General features: G+C 36.6%; 2 protein-coding genes across 2 annotated transcripts in view; one reads left to right on the forward strand and one right to left on the reverse strand.

Annotated features, from left to right (window-relative positions):
* Positions 1-10826, reverse strand: part of LOC149774447 (uncharacterized) — a 117654-nt gene extending 106828 nt beyond the window's left edge. Inside the window, 1 exon segment of the mRNA XM_089945289.1 lies at positions 10752-10826. Within this exon segment, the coding sequence (XP_089801415.1) occupies positions 10752-10826 (75 nt within the window).
* The window catches only part of LOC149774448 (uncharacterized), a 128632-nt gene that overhangs the window by 53297 nt on the left and 52542 nt on the right, over positions 1-22793 (forward strand). The gene's annotated exons all lie outside the window — the stretch shown is intronic.

Raw genomic sequence — 22793 nt, forward strand, 5'->3', positions numbered from 1 at the left:
ACTGTTCCGTTGTCTTGGAGACGTCTTGTGTTGTTGTTTTAAATGTAGATATGGTGGAAGGTTATAGATGAAATGAGGCTTAAAAGCATGATTTGACTGGCCTGAGGTAGCAAAGGTAAAATAGTTCCCTGTATAGGGTGTTTGAGTTGTATATTTTCCAGGCGTGAAATACTACCGATACATTACGGATATGGAAAAAGGAGAAACAGTGCAGATGCGAAGTCGTGGCGAAAAAAGCAAAATAAAGGGCGCCTCAGGGGTTACCGGCTATGAAAAACACGTAAATGTTAATAAACTGTATCAATAGCTTGCACTCATGGAGACCTTACTTAGAGGATTTTGATGTCAACGCCTCTTATACTGTTTCGAAATAAGACCCGTTTCTAATAGCAGAACAAGTTTAGATAAAAAGAGGTGTGTTTTTATTTCTTATAATGATACTGAAGTTTGTGTTTTTCTAAACATGACCATGTCAAGTGGTGTGGAATAAAAAATTGTTTTTTGCATGATGTGATGTGTTATGGCAGATATGTAAATGTCGTATTGATATCTACATATCTAGCAGCTTTGCACTTACGTTATCTATATGTGACTAACCTATGAGATTAAAAATACCGATGTTGCCTCTTTTCAGGTCTGATTGGTATGTGGAACAAGACAGAAGAGTTGAATTAGCTCGGATGCTGTCCAGCGATTAGGTGGTGATACAAAAGAATCATAATACATGTTAAATTCACCTGGATTTGTTCATTCTACCACATTGATATATTACCTCAAAACATATCATAAATCTTCCACGAAAGACATCAACAACACTGGTTAGTATTGTAAAGCCTCCCTGAAGCTATATTTTCCTATTTGCCTTTCATTATTATTGATTTTGAAATGCTTTTTCTTTGTATCATCAATCATGGTCCTGGTCCTATCACTATTAGAAATTTATATTATTATATATACTAACAATTGGCTGAGGAATAGAATAACACTTGTAATTCTTTTTTCATTATTTACACCTGTATGCATTTAAATCTGAAACATAGCACTTGTCATTGTTTTTAATGTGTGTAGACCTGTATGCATTTAAATGTGGAACCTAGCAAATGTAATTTTTTTTTGTAGTGTGTAGACCTATATGCATTTAAACAAGCATATTACAATTTGCCCCAAAATTCATTGTGAGCTATCATGCTTCACTACCCCTAGACAAAACATTATAAGTTGTATAGACCAAAGCCACCACTCCCAAATATCATTCATAGGTCAACTGTGCCTTTAAAAGTTATCAGTTTCTTTCCATTTGGTAATATAAAAATGCACCTTACTGGACACCGGCACAACACAGTCTTACTGTTGTTACACTTTCTTAATGTCATAAATTATTACAGCTGTAACTTTCTTACAGTCATCAAGCTTAATTACATTTGTCACACTTTCTTACAGTTGTCACACTTTCTTACAGTTGTCACACTTCTTACAGTTGTTGCACTTTCTTATGGCTGACACACTTTCTTACAGTTGTCGCACGTTAAATACAGTTGTAACTTTCTTACAGTTTGCACACTTAATTACAGTTGTCACACTAGCATACAGTTTCCACATGTCTTACTGTTGTGACATTTTCTTACAGTTGTTGCATTCCTTGCTTGCCATAAAAGTCAATACGATTTCATGAGTAAAGTTGAAATATGTGTGACTTGCTAATACAAGGGTTTGACTAATATTGGCTATTAACAATTTGGCCTAATAAGACCTGGTTACAATTAATATTTAATGATTAGTTCCCATGAATGTAGTCTCAGTGTATTGTCACAGTATTTTTCCTGTCTTCTTTTGGTGATAATCCTTCGCTTCAATTGAGTTATATTTAGTATTCATATAAATGAAATTGTTTGTTCTTTAGAGCACTATGTTTTGCTTGCATGTGAGTATTTTGGCAACAGTGCAAGGTAATCTGGCATTGAAGAATGCTCAAAAGTAAAATGTACCCCATAATGTTTTACTTTCAGTTTAATCTCTCCAAAAAGTGTATGTTAATCTGTGACAAGTACTTAACACATTTACATAAACATATGATTTATTAGGATTTGAGCAAACTGAAAAGTTTACAACAGACACACTAATGTACCGACTATATAGGGAAAATATTTATTGCCCGAGTCCAGCTGGGCATTGTATATCAACTGTAAATAATCGGTCAATTCTGAGTTAAGATAGTTTGATATTAAAAGTAGTGCTAAAATAGAAATATAAATCAAGAAATAATTGTATGCTCCTGACGTGTGTTATATTTTTGCATGAATATGTTTCAGTATTCAGCTGAAATACAATATATTGATGAAATTGAAAATTACTGGGTAGTCTAAAATCAAATCAGAGGTGTTGCAATGCAGATATAGTTATCCAGTTTATTTTAGGTTTAGGAAAGAACCTGTATTTCAATAAAGTAGGTTGAATGTTCATTAGAGAAAGCTATTGTAAAATACACACATCTTATACCCTCTGTCTCATGGTTTGCATAACTCATCAGTTTATCAGGTGAACCAACATGAGCACTCTATTCCCCTGTAATAACACTTTGTTGATAGCACAATGGTTAAATAAAAGGATCAATGGCTCCAGAAGAGTACTTGTTCCGATTACAGACCCAGATGTGGCTTGTCGAAAACCTGATAGTGTAAACATTGATCAACTCAAACTTGTTGACTTAGTAGCTTGTGGGGTACTTGTCAAAATCAAGCATTTCTCATTTTCATATAAAGGTAGCTTATAAATATATATATATATATATATATATATATATATATATATATATATATATATATATATATATATATATATATATATATATATATGGAATAGTGATACATGGGTTTATCTTCAAACGTTATTGCTTCTGAGGTGATATTATCTAATAGTTAAGTGTTGAGAAAAGCCTAAAATTCAGATCAAATCACCAAATCAAGTTTGGACATGTATTCAACTGTTAGAGATATTCATCAATTTACACTAGCCCTGTACAAGGAAGTTTTGAAAATCTATCAGCCAACCTTATAACCAGCTTTTTCTGTGCTCCTCTGTGCTCTCAGTAGAATACATTGTAAAGTGTCATAAACGTCAGTTAGAATAGATAGTAAAATTGATTTATAAATAATAAATAGATAAATAAAACCAGATCAGGTCAGGGGAACACATTGGTCTTATTTATTCATTTGAAATGCTGTTTTTCTGTATTTTTAAATGTTCTCACCTTCTATGATCAAACTACTCACCGATGTTTCCATCTTTCTAATTTTTCATCATTTGCTTTTCAAACCAAAATTCCAAAAATGTTTTATCACGTTTGCTGCATTTAAAGATGCCCTAGTCTGACACCCTGTCGAGCGGGTAATGATAACAAGGAAGATAACTGCAATAAACTGTGTCCAACATGCATTGTCCTGTTGCTCAATATTTCCCAGTCATTAAGGGGTGGTATCGGTGTTAATACATCCTATACATTAACCAATAATACTTTAATTCTGCATTTTTCATTTGAATTGATCATATTATATTTAAACTGATCATATCTTTATAATATACGTCACTTTTCGAAACTTCAAAACGAAATAGCATTCTTACTTTTATGGAAATTAGATTGTATCGGTAGTCAGCCCATTTCTCTTATCTTTGTAGGCCACTATCAAGATGATAGGTTCTGTTACTAACTGAAACTTCTTGACTGTGTAATTTAATCTAAATAAAATAATTAGAAAATATATGTGAGGTTAAAAATAGGACAGGTCATCATGAAATATGCCAGCAGCTGACTGTTTCAGAAGATATAAACCGTAGAGAAGAGCGAAGTGAAGGAAGATCAAATATATATCTTGTATCACTTGTATAAATATATTTTTAAATGTTGTAAACTGATACAGGTGAACAAGAGACAATTATACTTTCAAATTTATACACATATGTTTAGTTTATGTATTTGGAATGACGAAACCTACTGGTGCCTTTTATGACCACAAATCATTGAAGTACTTTATCTCCCATTGAAAACTATTTGCGGACAGCACAAAGGTTAGATAAGATTGTGCGATTCATTCCAAGGATGCCTATGTTTGCATTTTAACCTCCCAGGTATTGCTGATTTGAACCAGATAGTGCAAACATGAAATAGAGAGGACTTGTTGATTGCTAGGCAGATTTGGGCGTAGTTGTCAAACTCCGGAATTTGGCATCCTCAGATGTATTAATCCAAACCGCAACTTATTCCTAAAAATCCAGAATAGCCCATATTTATGTAATTAAAAGTGAGATAAATTCAAAGGTATTTCTTCAAAGAGGATAATATAGAATAATTATATTTTTATAAAGCCGTAGGTTCAGGTACACTTACAAATCACCATCTCGAGTGCAGCAGTTGGTCGCATAGCCACTCATGTATTCTTTCTTACTAGTCATATCAAAAGACGTCTTGAGTTGGATGTTGCAAGTTTAGATTTTTACCCCTTCCCTATACAAGAGAGTGTTAATCCAAATATCAAAAATGTGTCAGGCTAAAATTATAAATGGTGTAATTTATAATAAAATTTAAAGATCACATTTCATCTATTAAACATATTAACTTACTTTAACTTCTGTTATTGGAATTTGAACCTGTCATAAAGTACTGGATGGTAGGTAATTTTAAGTATATTATAACAAGAGGTATGATTAGGTTGAGATATCGGTTGGCTAATCATTTGTCTGGCCGTCCCATACCAATATATATCTTGACCCTGTCTGTTTGCATACATTAATGCCTGTAAGGGAAAGCTAACTTATTACTGAACAAACTTGGTATCTTTTAACTAACTTTACATCCTTTATGTTTTTCTTAGAAGTCAAATATCAGTAGCCATGATATGCAAATTTTTCTGCGCTCATGTATTATCAGGAGAACACATTATGAAATGTTATAAAACCTGGTTTGCAAATGTAGTAAAAATAAACAAATTAATGAATAAATAAATGAAGATAGAGCAGGTCCTTAGAATAATAAAATCAGAGCAGGTCACAATAATACATGATTAAAATAAATTTATTTCAAGTACCAGAGTTCACTTTCTGCATTTAAATCTGTTTTACCATTTATAATTGGCGAAGTGATTAGAGCAACCGCCTCGGATGCGGGAGGTCGCGGGTTCAAACACCGGTCAAGTCTTACCAAAAATGGTAATAGCAACTGCCTCGCTTGGCCCTCAGCATTAAAAGGTTAGTGCTTGGACTGGTCGGCCTGGTGTCAGGATAATGTGACTGGGTGGGGCATGATACTACGTATCTGCGGCGGCATGATAAGTAACACGTTAGTTCTAGCAGCAGAGAGGGCGAACAACCTCTAATTGGTTCACCCTCAGATTCGCAAAATAAGCTTTCCAGGAGAATCGCGAAAAATCGCGATATTTCTCATTATCCGACATGAGACGGCCCTGTTCACCGAACTTAATAGACTCCATCCCCACTTACTGGTTATCACGACCGGCGAAAAAATCTCAGGAAAATCAGCGATTGTGTCGGTACCAAGTTGAGAGCCCGCCCTCTCTGCTGCTATAAATTTATCCAAAAATTGTATCAAGTCCGATAAGATACCTTGTTCAGGAATCGTGTAAATTTATTGTTATAAATCCGTGTGGGGTTAACTGAGCCTGACTAAGTAATAAAAAAAAATTATTTAATTATATCCATGTCACCGCTACACCAGGTCTGATGAATATTTCTTAGGGTATGTGTATCAACTCCGTTAACCACAGCAAGAATATTACAGTTATCTCTGATCACTTTTGGTATTTGAGTGCATCGTTGAGTAACATAAATCACAACTGTCTTTTTGTGTCTGCCTCTTGAAAATATCCATGCTGGATTTGATTGTTTATCAAGACTTACATCATCGTAAACAACTAAATTATTAATAAATCCATCAATATCGTCAATACTTGGTGCTTCATCAATATCAGTTATAAATTCAACAACATCGTCTCCGCGCTCATCCAACGATTTTGCGCTTTCATTAAAATCATTTAGTACATCATAACATCGCTGATCATCAACTGAAGGTGCTACCAAATACAACTTATCCCACTTCATTATTAAATTAAGTAACCACTGCGTCTTACCACTTCCAGATGGACCTGGGATAATCATACGAACAGAATTTGGTAGCGCGGCATGATGCTTAACTGGTTTTCAATTTCTTGTTGCAAACAAATCAATGATTTCCATTAGATATAATATAAAATAATATGGATTTATATTGTGAGAAATGCAGGAAGCGTACCCCAACAAGTGATCTAACAATATCACAACAAAAAATAACAGATCAGCGCTTACAGGAAAGTGTGAACGATGTGGCACAAAAAATTTAAATTTATTCCCACGCAGTCAGGTGAAAAACCAAAGTCAATTTTTTTTAAAAAGCAACACGGAGGTGATATTGCAGCAAAATTAGGAAAATTACCCGGAACACCGTGTGCTAAATATCAAGGAGAAAAACATCTTCTAGGATATAATTAATGCGGCCCTGGACCCGACTTGATATCAGACTTAACAACTAAGATCAACCAAGACCATGAGAGTATCCGATAAACGCTATTGATAAAGGGTGTGATGCTCATGATGAAGCTTATAAAAGTAAAAATCTACAAGATAGGCATATCGCAGATGTGAAATTAATTCACGCGCTAAATTCCATCACGAATAAATCTTTCAAGGAATCATTGGCTAATTGGTTAGTTAGATCTGCAATGAAAGGTAAATTAGCGCTTGTTACTGGCAATTATTTATAATGGAATCGATTTATTATTCCGCAGGAGGATACTGGAAGGGTAACGCAGAGATTAGTAAACTCGCTGAAGCAGCAAAGGTCACACGTGTTACTGCTAAAACAAATGGTTATCCCGACAGGCAATGTGGCAAATTTATATACCACCACCTAAATAAATTTACTTTGCACATTTTGATGTTAGTGTTCCTAATGAAGTTCAATAGACTGATATATTATTTCTACCACATGATACCATTAAAATACAAAGACGTCAAATAACATACAAGTACGCGCTCACTGTAGTTGATGTTGCAAGTAGATACAAAGAGACAGAACCGTTGTCAACAAAGACGGCAACTGAAGTAGTTTCTGCGTTTGAACGAATTTATCAACGAGGTGGTCTACGATGGCCAAGCTGTTATAGATTGATCCTGGCGAAGAATTTCAGGGTGTAGTATCATCGCTGATGAAGCAACATAACGTCACCATCAGACGAGGACATACTGCAATTCACCGCGATCAGGCAATTGTTAAGCGATTTAATCGAACACTTGCTGAGCGGTTATTTGGATAACAATACGCGAAGGAATTGATTCAGGACAAGAGATCACGCGAACGGGTTGCTAGATTACCAGGTGTTATAACCGCATTAAATAATGAAATAACTCGAACAACCAACATAAAACCTATTAACGATATCATAAAAAACATACCACAACGACGTGATTTTTCAGCTTAGCCAGTATTAGGTAATGTGACTGTAAGATATTTATGTGAACCACGTGAACTTGAAGGTGGTAAAAAAAGAGCGACTGATCCTATCTGGAGCATCACTACACACAAGATATCTAGTATAACTAGATCTACTGGTAGGCCAACAATCTGCAGACTGGATTCAACTGCTCCTCAGCGTAGATTTACACGTGAGCAATTACAAGTAATTCCCGAAGACACACAATTACCGCCCAAATCACTTAACTAGCACCCCAACGTCGATTACATTCAAGACAGGTCAGCATCACATTTTCTCGTATATGACCGTAACTATTATCTGTAATGTCTACGGTAAATTATCTTGGATTATTACTCGAGTACTGCAACAACATTACACAATTACAGCTCGCACAGTGATTATTCAGCTGTTGTTTCAGCGCATTAACAAATTCAACATCAAGATCAAAATCGCGATTATTCTTTTTATCACTTTGTTTATAACCAGCCAATTTTTTTCTTATTATATCAACTTGACCATTATCGTTGTCATCATTAATCACTGACTCGTCCGAGACAATCCTTCGAAGCTGAGACATTCTTCTAACTCTGGACACTGCGATATAAACTAAGTTTGACCATTCTATGCGATCATCAACAATCAAAACGACTGTATCATTAATAGTCAGCCCTTGAGATGAATGAATCATCATCGCGTATCCTAGCGTCCACGGTGAATTATTTGTTTTTAGTGAATCCTCAACAACATTTACTTCAACAGCGACAATATCATTCAACACAAGATTCTGTTTCTTTGACTCTGTCAGGGGTCCTGGTATATCAACGTCAATATTCTGCCGTCGCGTATCAGCTGGTCTATAACATAACGGCACTGGCAATGTTGGAAAAAAAATTATTGTGTAACTGAAATGACTGCCGTTGAAGTGTGTCTCTGACTTTCTTTCTACTTGCCACTATCGTTTGGTTTCCACGTTTCCCAAACGTCAATCAAGGAAGTTTCTGAAATCACCTCGCGCATTATTGCACACTGAATTTTATTCGGTTGTAGTCTGATTAATTTTTTTAATCCCTTTAATTCTGCGTCGAGAGATCTGTGATTATCAGTTATCTCTGTATAATAATCAACAAAATTCTTCAACCAATCGTGTGGAGATGGCCCAACAAACGGAGGTGGTTCACCGTGATCGCCGCACATAACCAATGCCTTATTTTTTGTTAATAGCCAATCAAGAAATATCATTAATGTTTCTAACGGCACTGTGCATACCTTATCCCAAATAATAACTTTTGGAAAATATTTCTCTCCCATTCGGTCAGGAGTCCATGCGTCACCCTTGTAACTGAAATAACTGTGATAAGTGCAAGAATTAACACCTCTTTGTTTCATCTCCCTGGCGAGTCTGTGTGTTGGTGTTAGCACAATCATGTCATCTGAATTCTGTCGAAATAATTCGATCACTCGAGTCGTCTAACCAGAAACCCTCGGCCTGTTCAAATAAACCGTCTTGTGTCTGGATACTGGATCATACACAGATGCCGCACTCCACATTTCCGATATCTGATTATTTTTTTAATAAATATCTTCAATCGTAACATCTGCGGATTCGGAATAATTACATAACAATTCTTCTTTTATTCTCCGCGAACCCCATGATGCATCAGTGTTTGTAAAACCAGTTACCAACGGTGCATATTTCTTATCGATATAAAACGAATCCGTTGCAACTCTGACTGCAGTGTCAGGTAATCTGTTTATCATCGATAATAAATATATCGAAACATAAGCGATCATTGAAGATCTTAAATGAGCAAACTGAGGTGACTCTCCATCAATGTAACTAACAATTGTACCCAATCTTTGTTCCGTTGGATAAATAGGCATTTTCTCGGCTTACAAATCTATTTGATAGTATTATTTTGTTTTTAATCCAGATGATACCGTGTATACGACATTGGTAATATGCCAGGGAGTTACTCCGGGTGGAATTTTAATCAGACTAATTTTGTTAACGATCTCAGAAATTCCACTTTCGACATCTTCTAGTGTTTTTTTGGTTGTGTCAATGTTACTTCTGATATCTTCGAGTGTTTTTTTTTTTTTTGGTTGTGTCAATGTTAATTTTGATATCAGAAAGTTTCATATCAGCGGTGGGCGGAGTACCAAGAATTCCTCTGCGGTTCCATTATTTTTTCTAACGTTTCTACTGAGATCTTCAAACGCGTTTACGTAAACGTCATACTCGGCCCTCAACGTGAAAAATTTAGTGTCTACGGTGTTGTAGTTAATGTCAACATACTTTTTCGTCGCGGCATCTTCGTCGGATGTTAGATCTATTAACACTACTATTTTATTTGTTTTGAGTTCACCTGTCATTGTGTCACCGGTATTTTTTAAGCGATCCATTACAATTGTTTTCATCTTGTCTCTGATGGTTGTAAACGATATACTTGAGTCTGATCTTTCCGCTGTCAGTGAACACAGGGATGTTATCCGAGGTAGTTCCAAGAACCCTGCGAACTATGTCATTCCATTTGATATTGCTGGTTTTAAGCTTGCCATGCCGGTCCTGAAAAATAACAACCTCATCTGGGTCTATCCCGGGGAGAGTTAAAAGATTGTCGATCTCATCTTTGGTCTCATACTTTGATAAATCTACGTCGTCGCGTTCTTCGCTTCTACGCATACTAAGAAATTTTCCGTAAATATCAACCGTTATTCTTTAGAGATTGTTTAATAAAATGTTAAATTTTGCAGCGGTATACTCGTGCTCGACTTTGTGAGGTGGTTTGGTTGATTTTGATGACGCGTCAAGTACATTAATTACTTCACGGCCGCATATTGGCGGATCGGCGTGTTTGTGTTGGTAGAGTTGAATACCAGATTGGAATGGGAGTGCTTTGCGCGGAAGTGCTTCGTACTCGTTGTACGTATTTCAGAAATTCAACTGGCGGTGGTAACCCATACGAATCGAAATAAACAATTCCACGTGGATGTATCGCGTAAGCAACCCAGTGAGTTCCAGGGCGTTCGTTGGTATCGAGATTAATAATTCCGGATTCTGGATTATTTGGTTGTTGTGGTAATTGATCTCGCATAAAAACACCTTTTTATATTTAATTGTTTAGCAGTATCGAGTAAATCAAAATTTGACATCGGCGTGAGACGTGCTGTATTTAACGACGTTTGGGGAACCATGAGGGCGAAGTTCCTGCAAGTCTTAGACCGTATCCGTACCATGAGGGCGGAGTTCCTGGAAGTCTTAGCCCGCTCCCTTTTTTGCCCCTTCCGAGTTGCTTTCTTTAATGCCATTCTACCAGCGGTTCCAACAGCACCTAACGCAGCTGCTTTTGCGACACCTGGGGCAGCAGCAGCTATCAGCACCGGAGTTGATGCGAGAAGTGGAAATATACCACCGCTTTTAATCATGTCGCTGATAGCTCTTGGAGGGAAATCAAGCTGAACTCCAGTTTTTGCTTGCAGCGCGCTGTTCAAATGTTTTAGTTGAGTTTTACTAAACGATGACTTGTTTGGGCCACCATTAGCAATGTAATTTTGCTTTAGTGTTATCGTTGCCCCACATGCACTCGCGTATTTTTATTGTGATTTTTTCACCTGACCGGGAGTAAGAGTGACATTAACGTGTCTATATGACATTTTTATCATTAACGCGATTGGTCTAATTGTCTACATGTTTTTGAAAACATTACATGTTTTCTACTGGCGCATCAATGAATCTTATTCTGCTACCAACACCTTCAAGTAACATTGCTTTGTCACTGAGTATGACCGCGAATGCTTTGTAATTAGCTTTAGCTCCTCTTACCACATGAGATCGAAAGTGTACATCAACGACAGATTGTCAAGCTAAATCAAGATGCTCGGGTGAAAAGTAATAGATTGGATAATGTGTCGTAAAATCCAATTGTGATATTTGCAAGCCACTATCGATATTTGTATCACGTCCTAGATATTTCATCAAGTGTTGATATACACGCGCAACATGATTATTATCAAAATCTAACTTTATACTCTCTGATGGTTCTTGATGCCGGTTTATTTTTAAGGAAACTTCAGAACTGCCGAGTTTGTCAAATATCATATGACTCCGTGTTTGTGACTTTGTTCACGTAACATCTTGAAGAGCAATGAAAATATGTCGCGGTGCAGAAACTCCCTGCTGTGATGCTATATGCTACGTAAATAAACCATTAACATTACTTTGATTACTATCTGTGGTTACTGTAAGCCATGATAACAACGGTTTACCACCTTGATCCATAAAAGAAAGTAGTCGCTGTTCTTCAGCAATTGCTTGAATTAATGGCATTTCTTCTGTAAATACGTAGAAAATGTAGACAGGCTTAGAATAGGTTAAGTCATCAAAGTGCACACCTGCACATGACTGTTTCGGAAGATAAATACTGGAGGAAAGAAAGTAGTGAAAGAAGACCAAAAATATATATTCACTCAAATGTATTTCTACATTCCTAAAATGTTAGAAACTGTTACAGGTTAACACAAGACAATTCTAATTTAACATTTATATACTTTTTTAATTTTATTTTGAATGACAAAACCTGATATTGCCTTTAATGAATTTTAAATGCTGAGGTATCGTATCTCCTTCATCAAACAGTATAGTGAGATAAGAGGGGGCAAGTAATCGAACGGACGTCTGTGTCAGTTCTAACCAACCAGTTAATCCTGAATTTAATCTTTTAGCACATAGTCAGTCATATATTCGTTTTTGCTTGTCATAACAACAATCGTGCTCGTTTGGACGATATAATGTTGGATATTACCCCTTCCCTTTACAAAAATATTTTGAACCAAATATAAAAAACCTGTCAGCCCAAGTTCATAACTAGAATAATTTATGATGAAAACGAAAATCAAAACTCAGCTATTTGCAAAATTGTTGTTACTCCAAATTCTGCTATATTGCAATATTAACAAAGCATTAGCAAAGAATTCCATGTATGTTATAGCATGAGATTGGATTAGATAGATAAATAGAATAGTTAATAATATATCTTACCTTATAAAACCATTTCCATAGCACACCCACCGACTGGACTCCAGTTTATATCATGTAGTACAGACTTTCATGAAAAGAATAGTTAGTAATTAATAAACTAAATGTCTTTAACCAACTTCTATTTTATAAACTGGATTTTAAATATAAAAAAATTAATGAGTAAATAAATCAATGAAACTGGTGAAGTTCAAGATAACTCATGGGTAAAATAAATTCATTCAAAATGAATGTTCATTTTCAGCATTTCTATCTCTCTTCTTTATCTTCCATTGCACAACCCCACTTATTATTTCCAACAATCTTGCACTTGTTCTTCAGAATTTAAACTCTTCACACATTTTGTCATCTCTCTCCCATTTAAAGGTTATCTGACCTGACCCTCGTTAGTTAGCATGGGGCTTGACAATAAGTAAGATATCTGCATTAAATTAGACACAGCATGCAAATGAACAAGGCATACTAATCATAGTCATCTACGTTGATGCTTAGGCTTGGCACAGCATTCATAGTCATCTAGCTTGATGGGTAAAGTAGGTGTAGTAATGATAGTCGTGTAGCTTGATTGTTAGACTGGGCACAGCATGCATAGACATGTAGCTTGATTGTTAAATTTGGCACAGCATGCATAGACATGTAGCTTGATTGTTAAATTTGTCACAGCATGCACAGACATGTAGCTTGATTGTTAAATTTGGCACAGCATGCATAGACATGTAGCTTGATTGTTAAATTTGTCACAGCAAGCATAGTCATGTAGCTCGATTACGTAAAAATATCATGTAGTGGCCCTCTTCTATGTTTTACATTTTTGTTGGTCAAATCTTTTAATAAAATCCTGCCCCAAAATAGAAACATTTAAAATGTGTGATTACAAGTTTCATACTGTTAAAAAGGGCCCCAAACTTAATACTGTCCAATAATAATAATAATAATAATGAGGACATTGTATAGCGCCTAATCTTTAGAAGTTCTAAGCGCTTTACAACATTAGACAACACACATAACATAAAAAATATATATATTGATAATATTACACCATGAAACTTCAAAATATATAAAACATGGTGAGAATATTTAAGGTTAGAAATATTATTTGGTCTTTAACTTTGCTCTTGCAGTCAAAATAACTGAGTTTTGAGAGCCCTCTTGAATGAGATCACTGTATCTTTGTGTCAGAGTTCAGTGAGCAATTCATTCCACGTTGCTGGGCCCTGGTATGCAAAAGAACGCTGCCCATTTGACTTTATTTTCATAGTGTAAATAATGAGTATACAATTGTCCGAAGAGGAGCGTAAGTATCTTGCTGGTGTATACACATGGGTGAGGTTGGATAGGTATGTTGGATTGGAGTCCGACAGTGAAACGTAGGACAGAAAACAAAATTTGTGTTTGATTCTGGATCGAATGGATAGCCAGTGTAGGGTACAGAGCAGTGGGGAGGTGTGCTCTGATCGTGGTACTCTAAGTATGATCCGAGAAGCTGTGTTTTTAACGTTTTGAAGCTTTTGAAGTAGAAATTAAAAACCAGACAGAATGGAGTTACAATAGTCCAGTTTTGAAAGTACTAATGAACACACAAATGTTTAATGGCATCAACTGAAAGATATTTCTGAATGGAGATGGTTTTCTCAGCTAAATATATACAGCCTTGCATATGTTCATGACATATGCTGGTGCAACGTGACAGTACTGTCCAGAATGACACCAAGGTTTCGTACTGACTGTGTGAATTTAATGTTGGTGTTGCTGATATTTATTGCTTGAGCTAAAGGATGTGACTGAGAACGTCTTGGTGTTGTGATTAGAATGGCCTCAGTTTTATCATCATTCATCTGCAGCTTGTTATATGTCATATATGATTTCACATCAGAAATGCACCTCTCTGCACCTTGGATGGTAGCGTCAACTTCAGTTGGGTGGCTAGTTGTGTATATCTGGGTGTCGTCAGCGTACAATTGGCGAGACACTGGATGACGATATATGATACTTGAGAGCGGCTGAGTGTATAGAATGAAAAGAACATGTCCAGGAACATGCCCTGTGGAACACCACAACATAGATTAACAGGGCTGGAGTGTATTCCATTTGGTGTCCTGTTGACCAGATAGGACTTGAACCGCAGTAAGGCTACATCATGAATGCCAAATACATGCTGGAGACGGTAAAGTAATATATCATGGTCTATTGTGTCAAATGCTGCAGACAAATCAAGGCGGGTGAGAACTGTAATCTTTCCGCTATCCAAAGCAGAGAGAATGTCATTAACTACTTTTAGAAGAGTAGTTTCAGTACCATGGCGAGGATGATATGCAGATTGTACATTGCTAAAAAGACTTTTTGAATTCAGATGAGATACAAGCTGGGATAGAACAAACTTTTCTAAGATTTTTGACATGAATGGGAGATTTGAAACTGGAAGGTAGTTCTTTAAATCGTTATGGTAACGTGTTGGTTTCTTCAGGAGAGGCTTTACAATGGCAGTTTTGAAAAATGATGGGAATTCCCCAACTGAGAGAGAGATATTAATAACATCAGTCAGTAAAGACAATACTGGATCTAAGCACTCAAGCAGCAGTGATGGTGGAATTTGATCAAGTTCATATGACTTTGGTGCACTCTTCATCACGATTGTGCGTACGAAATCTATAGATACAAGTTCAAATGCTGATAGTGGTTGCCGATCAAATTCTGTATCCCAACTGTATGGTGACGACGAGTCAATGGAAATTGTCTTGTCAAGCTAAATCTCTAATGGTTTGTACTTTGTCACGGAAGAAATTTGCAAATAGGTCTGTAAGGTCGACTAGAGAGAAAGTAGTTGGAAGTGGTGTACATTTGTTCCTTGACATTAGCTTGTTAACAATCTCGAAGAGCTCGTTGCAGCTGGAACTCTCTATGATCTTAGTACTGTAGTGGACTGATTTCGCTGCATGGACTATGTTTGTGACGTTCTTCTAAGTGGCTTCATACATTCGCTTATGAATAGTGAGTCTGCTGGAAAGCCAAAGCCACTCAGCTTTACGGCGGTCTCTTTTAGCAGTGCGAAGCTGGTCCCTCATACTGCTATACCATGGAGAACACTTTTGAATTGATGCTCTGCACTTGGTGGCTGAGGCATGTTTGTCGAGCAATGAACGCAGGCAGTTATCGAGTTGATCTTCTGTAGGAGGTAAGCAAGTTGTTAGGTTTTCTTGGATGTCATGCATTAGTTTCGTTCTATTTATCATACGGAGGTTTCTCTTAGTAGCAGATAAAGGTGAAGGGTTAGGGACTGATACGTCAATATGGCATGTAATGCAGAGGTGATCTGATGCAAGGTCATGGGATACCAGGGAGGACCGTAGAATGTTATCATCAGCTCTGTGAAGAATCTAGTCTAAAATGTGGCCATGTTTATGGGTGGGTTGGTTCACTGACTGTTTGAGGTTGAAAACATTAATGGAATCTAGGAGTTTTTATGTGTTTGGGTTTCCGGGATAGTCAAAGTGAAAGTTGAAATCTCCAAGAAGAATAAGGTTGCCACCTATCTAATTTCCATACTATAGGAGATTCGGAAACTGCTTCAAAAAGAGAGATTCAGTCAGCTTGTTTGTTTGTTTTTTTTTTTCTACTAGGAGGTGGGCGGTATAGGCAGAACAAATGGACTGCCCTTTATTCCAGTGTGAGTGTGATTTGGATTAGTTCAAACGGTGTGTGGTATACATTGAAAGTTGTGGTGTGGTTAAGACGTTTGATCATGGAGTTCTTTGTGATGACAGCCATTCCGCCTCCGCGAGAGTGGCGGGGGAACGATTTGATGAAGTAACCGAGACGCCGAAATCAAAATCATCTAAGTAGTGGTACAGTTAGTACAAACTATTGAGATAATCTATACTCAAGGTGTGTTTTTCATATCTGTTAACGAACATAAGCCACTAATTTCGCTGATGCCTCTCGAAGAAATTCGTCAGGACATCTTTCGTGAGTATACTCATTTCCATGTATATAAAATATCAAAGAGGGACCATGTCAAAGATGCTCAAAGAGGGGACGTAAGAGCCCAACTGTATCCATAAAATATAATATTATCACGGCATGTGCTGTAACAGGAGACATTTATATAGCCATGAGTTTCTCGAAAGCGGCTCGACGAATATTTTGTTATGTTTTTCTACTGTTGCAACAGATCCCGAACTAGATACTGTCCAAGAGGCGTTGAAATCAAAATCCTGTAAGTAGAGGTCACAATTCTATAAGTTATTGATATATTAGATGTACACTGAGCGTGTTTTTCAAACCATGTACTCATAGGGTGTCCCTTAATTCTCTGATTCCTCTCGAAGAAATTCGTTGTGGGTCGATTCAATAAATATTCCTCAGACTTTTCCTACATAGCTAGACATTCCCGAAGAGGCGATAAAATAAAAATTCTCCAAGTCGGAGTTCAGTTAGCAAACATATATTGATAAAACTAACGCACATTATGCGTGTTTCTCATACCTGCACCCTCAGGTTTATCATTATTTCGCTGCTTCCTCTTCAGGAAATTAAGTAGGACTTCATACGTTGGTAGACTCTATCCCTTAGAGATAAATATTAAATAAGAATCCATCTCAAAACTCAGTAAAGAGGGGACATAATGTCCCAATTGTATACATAAGATATAAGCTTCCAACGGCATGTGTTGTGCTAAACTCCTTTATATGACAGACTATTCAACATTTTCCTACTGTTGGAACTGATCCCAAACTAGATAGTTTTCAAGAGGCGATGGAATTTAAGTCCCTGTCAAATTAGTTCAAGTTATTGCTTAATTTGTGGGGTTTCTTTATAGCAGGTACTTTTAGGATGCCCTTTACATGGACGATTCCTCTCCAAGAAATTCACCAGGACGTAACTAGAAGGTCACCTCCATCCCCAGGAGATGAAATGTCATTGAAGGGTTCATGTATAAAGAGTGGGACCTAATGGCCCAAATATAAACGTGCGATATAATCTTACGGCATGCGTCCTGCTAGACTTTCTATTTTAGTCGCCAAATTCTCGAAATCGGCTCGATGAATTTTCTTTAAACTTTTTCTGCTGTTAGAAAGAGCCATTTTTTATACTGTATAAGACGCGTTGACATCAAAATCCTCTAAGTAAGGGTTCCATGAGTACAAACTATTGATACAGTTTATTAACATTTGCATGTTTTGGATAGCCGGTATCCCCTAACGCGCCACTTACTTTGATGTTTACTCCAGAACTTCAGAAGCACATTCTTTCTCCTTTTAAATTTCCGTTACGTAACGATAGAATTTCACGCCTTGAAAATATTCAACACAAACACCAGGTAGTGGGAACTATTTTACATGCGCTACCTCAGGCCTTTCAGATTATGCTTTTAAGCCTCATTTCGCTTGTAACCTTGAATCATGTCTATTATCAACACAAGCCGTCTCCACACAACAGAATCATCCTTTCTCAATTACTATTGTACAATTTACAATTACCCTTCACGAATACTGCACATGGAGTCACATAATCGTTGTATACATTTAGGTTTTAATAGGGACTACTCAGCTCGAGGGACACTTATACTTATCTGACCTGAACTCACTATAAATTAAACCATGTCATCCATGAATCTCAGCAACACTGCAATCTGTGACGTTTGGGGCAATTATCAATTGGGGAAATAGTCGCGCTGTGAACACCGACTTCACAAAAACAACCAAGAGATAACTAAAATTTATGAAATCCTTAAAATGGAAAGCTTTATGCAAATGGCGGATACTCCAAAATTTATTACAATATCAAAGATGGGTCTATGTAAACACTGTACAAAGAAAGGACTTATTAGCCCAAATGTAAACATAACATACTCTTACGTCATGTGTTGTGCTCTACTAACTTTATCTAACCGACAATTTCTCAAAATTAGTTCAACATTATTTCTTCTACTTTTTCCTTACAGTTATTTAGACAATATATCCAAGAGGCATTGCAATTAAAATCCTCTTAGTACAAGTTCAATTAGTACACAGTTTTGATGGAATCTATCAACATTTTACTGTTGTTTCTACCCGGAAGCCATCGTTACTAATTATCGGTAATATTCGTCAGGACTTCATTCGTGGGTGGATACAATTGCACAGAAATAAAATATCAGAGAAGGTCCCTTGCCAGAACTCTTTAAAAAGGAAACATAGAGGCTTATCTATATACGTAAGGTATAATTTTTTGATCGCATGTGTTGTGCCCGACCTCTTTCATCAAAGCGCAAATTCGTCGAAATCGTCTAGACGAATTTTCTTTCAAGTATCTTACTGTTGGGATCGGTCACTCTTTACGGACTTTCAAACAGGGGTTAAAATAATTTTCAGAGTTAGGGTTAAAACTTCGCAAAATGTGGCTGCAATCATTTTTCCGCTTGCATTAGACAAACACTGTCAGAAATGCATTTGGGAGACATATATATCTCTGTCTACAAAATATCGAACACTAATACATGTCAAATTCATTTTAGTAGTGAAGAGTAAGGAACCAGATATGGGCCAAAGAGGTAATCTGCTAAAAGACTTTGTTACAACTATCATTTATTAATCTCTGGATTCCAAGAAATCGGGTCTACGAATTTTCTTTACAAGTTTCCTACAGTTGGAAGAGATCCTTAACTAGATATTGTCCAAGAGGTATTGAAAGCAATATCTTCTAGTTAGGGGTTCACTAATTACATTTTTTTCAATCGATCCAAATTGTGCGTCTTTTACATACCCGGTGCTCGTAGGTTGTCCCTTTTTTTCGCTGATTCCTCTCGATGAGATTCGTCACGACTTCTTTCGTGGCTTGACACTAGTCCCAAAGATCAAAGTCAGAGAAAGGTTCATGTCAAAACTCGTTAAAGAGGAGACGCAGTGGCCCACCTGCATAAGAAAGGCATTATCTTCTTGCGGTAGGTGTTGTAATCTTGCCCCCTCCCTTTATGTAGCCCAATTTCTGGAAATCGGTTAAATGAATCTTTTTAATGACTTTGGCTTCTGTTGGAACAGATTCTTTAATAGAAACTGCCCATCAAACGTTGTAATCAGCATTGTTTAGGTATGGGTTTAATTCGTACTAAGGTGTATGAAACATGCTCAGTGTTCATCAAATCTATCAAAACTTCCTGAATAGAAACTGTCCATCAGAAGTCGTAATCAAAATCATTTAGGTACGTTTTTAGTTCGCAATAAGTAATATTAGATTTGACTCACACTGAGCGTGTTTCATACGCCTACCAGTATGCTCGTTTACCCAGTTTCAAGGGCTTCAAGACAAAAGTCGATGTCAGCTGAAGGCTTCCTAAACCCGTGGATACTTGAAATAATTCTTCTCTTAGCACACTATGACCACAAAACAGAAATCTCCAATTTCATACTTGCATGTTTTTTATAATTTCACGTTTACCTGAGTCATTATTAACCTTTTCGAATCCGAATATTACTAGCACGCGCCATGCACAGCAGCACACGAACCAAACACCTAACACAACTAATTAATCCTATCTCAAATTACTAATTATGTATATCAATATCCTAACCCCTTCCTACACTTAGTCTGGGATTTGTCTCTAGTCAGCTTTATATAGCTGGCACCAAAGAACGCTCATTTTTCTAACTGGGTTAGAACAACACCAATGCATGCCGTGCAAGGCTTTGAATCTTTGATAAGTGAGATATAACCAATTACTTATTGAACTATGAATAAAAAAATGAATACCCAACTGGATGTGAATAAGGAATAAGTATATTAATGTATGTAGAAATAGTTGAATCGGGAACAAGTAAATGGCTACTTATTCCTTATTCAATTGGTAACTAGTTACTTATTCCTTATTCAACCGGGAATAAGGAATAAGTAACCAACTTGATGTCGCTACTTTTTCGAAGGCCACAATAACCCGTAGCACTGGATCTAAACGGCTGAGACAAAACGTAATACTACAGTTCTGGAACTAATACGGGAAAATTTCAAATTATCACTGAGACCAAACATAATGATAAAGTTTGAAACTGGTACGGAGTTAAAAATATTTGTAGAATGGGGTCTCCCCGGATTCAAAATCTTTCGCACGTCTGGATTCTAGAAAGAAACAACAAAGACCCCCATCACTAGTACTAATCTAATTTACTTGTCAAAACCTTCGGCGACTAAATATAGAATATTTGTCATGGACTTCTTGAATGAAACGGTTTTCTGATTAATGTTGGGCTACCTGCGTGTTCATTCGTAGGTGCCTTATATTCATATACGAAACAAAACATGTATGCTCTCACTATTGCTGTGCTTCCTAACATTACATCAAATTGTCTTTCATGACTAATCTGCAAGTGTCTTTAATTAATAATAATAATAATAATAATAATAATAATAATAATAATATATTATTATTATTATTATTATTATTATTATTTAATTGCATAACACAGCGGTACAAACACTAATATGTCATGTAAAATAAAGTAAAACAAAAGCAAAATTAACAAGAAGCATTATCCTGACAAAACTACGAACAAAACCATTAATAACAGCGAAGAAATTCCTTTCTTACAACTTCTGCACACTTCACGTTACTATACTATACTAACCCCCTCCCCCAAACCACGCGCCACCTCCTACCCCACACCTTCCTGCAGCGGTATTGGGGATATCTAATAAGCTCGACAGTCCCCTCTTTACGCATCGTTAATTCGACAAATGGATGCAATAGCCACGGTAGTTCAGTCGTTAACATGTTCGACTCGCCATGGAAAGGGTGTATGTCCGAGACCTAATATTGGATCAGTCGGGTAAAGCTGTGTCAATCGTATAGAAAACCAAATGTTAGGTTGAAGACCAAGGCCGGAAACCATGCCTTGCAATAAAAAGTCTGTGAGGACCGGAATAAGGGGAAAATTTGATGATGCAGTCTTAGAGAGTTACTGAAAAGGAGATAAATAGTACTAATAATAGCAGCAACAATTTAATGCAATTAAATGGGCAAGAACTATCGCAAAGATTTGCGGACAAGTCAGATACTAATGATGACTGAAATATTAACCTGACTGGGATGATTAAATGTCTTTTATTTAGAGGAACTTTTCGATCCATCGTTGATAATTAAGTGACACGTGCATCTTATTTGGCCCCGCCTCGTCCCATATGAACAGTATCGAAAATAGCATTGCCTTCAAAATCATCTCATGTTCTCAGTTCGCATCATTTATGAATGCATAGTACAGCGTCATTTCCAACAAGTGTGTGACCTGCAGTATATATGGTACAGCTAAATTTACCGCAGTAGATAGGCAGTAGTAAAGTGGGCCACCCTAGCGACAATGGAAATTAGCATTACAGAGACCCCTGGGCCACTCTAGCGACAATGGAAATTTAACATGGAGAAAAATCGTGGGCCACTCTAGCGACAAGGGGAATTAACATGGGGAATAGAGTTTGGGCTTGTCTAGCGACAAGGGAAATTGAACATGGGATTTTGTTTTTTTTTTTTTTTTTTAAAATTTTTAAAAAAATTTGAATTTTAAAAAAGGGTAGGCAATGGAAAGGCTATCTCTTTTCGAGAAATATGGCTGGCCCTGAAAAGGGCCTTTGAGTTTTCTTCTTCTTCTAATTTCTTCTTTTTCTCCACCAAGTTCTTATTTTATCTCCTACACTCTTCTTCCCTTTCTTTTTTTTCTTCTCCTCCTCTTCTTTCTTCTCTTCCTCCTCTTCTTTCTTCCTCTTTTCATTTTCTTCTTCTTTTTCAATTTTTTCGTTCCATTTGCATATTCTTATTCTTTCCTCTTCATCCTCTTTCTCCTCCTTTATCTCTTTCATGACACCACTAATCTTGTCCTTTGCTTTTCTTAAGTTATTAATTTCCATCTTTACACGATGGGGACTATAGGAATAATGGTCTTCAACGAGTCTTATTAGCATCTGTTCCATTATTCCTAAGTTGTCTAAAACGTCTTGCAAGGTTTGTATTTTGTCCATTTGGTTTGACGCCATCTTCTTTTTATTCTTTGCAGAATGGTTTGAACAACGAACACTGTGGGTTCTTATAGTGAAAGCGCGGACGTGAAGGAAAACATCCCCTACTTTCTCATTTCATATAATATAACCACAACTATACTCTCTACATACGCTAAGAATCAATAAATAAACCCATAATCTACTATTCACACAAACTTACTTCAGCATTTACAAACACAAACACACAAACACATACACTTCCACTATTAATAAAGAGTTAGTGT

Source organism: Sinohyriopsis cumingii, unplaced genomic scaffold, assembly GCF_028554795.1.
Source record: "Sinohyriopsis cumingii isolate HCF-2022 unplaced genomic scaffold, ASM2855479v2 utg000229l, whole genome shotgun sequence".
NCBI lineage: Eukaryota > Metazoa > Mollusca > Bivalvia > Unionida > Unionidae > Sinohyriopsis > Sinohyriopsis cumingii.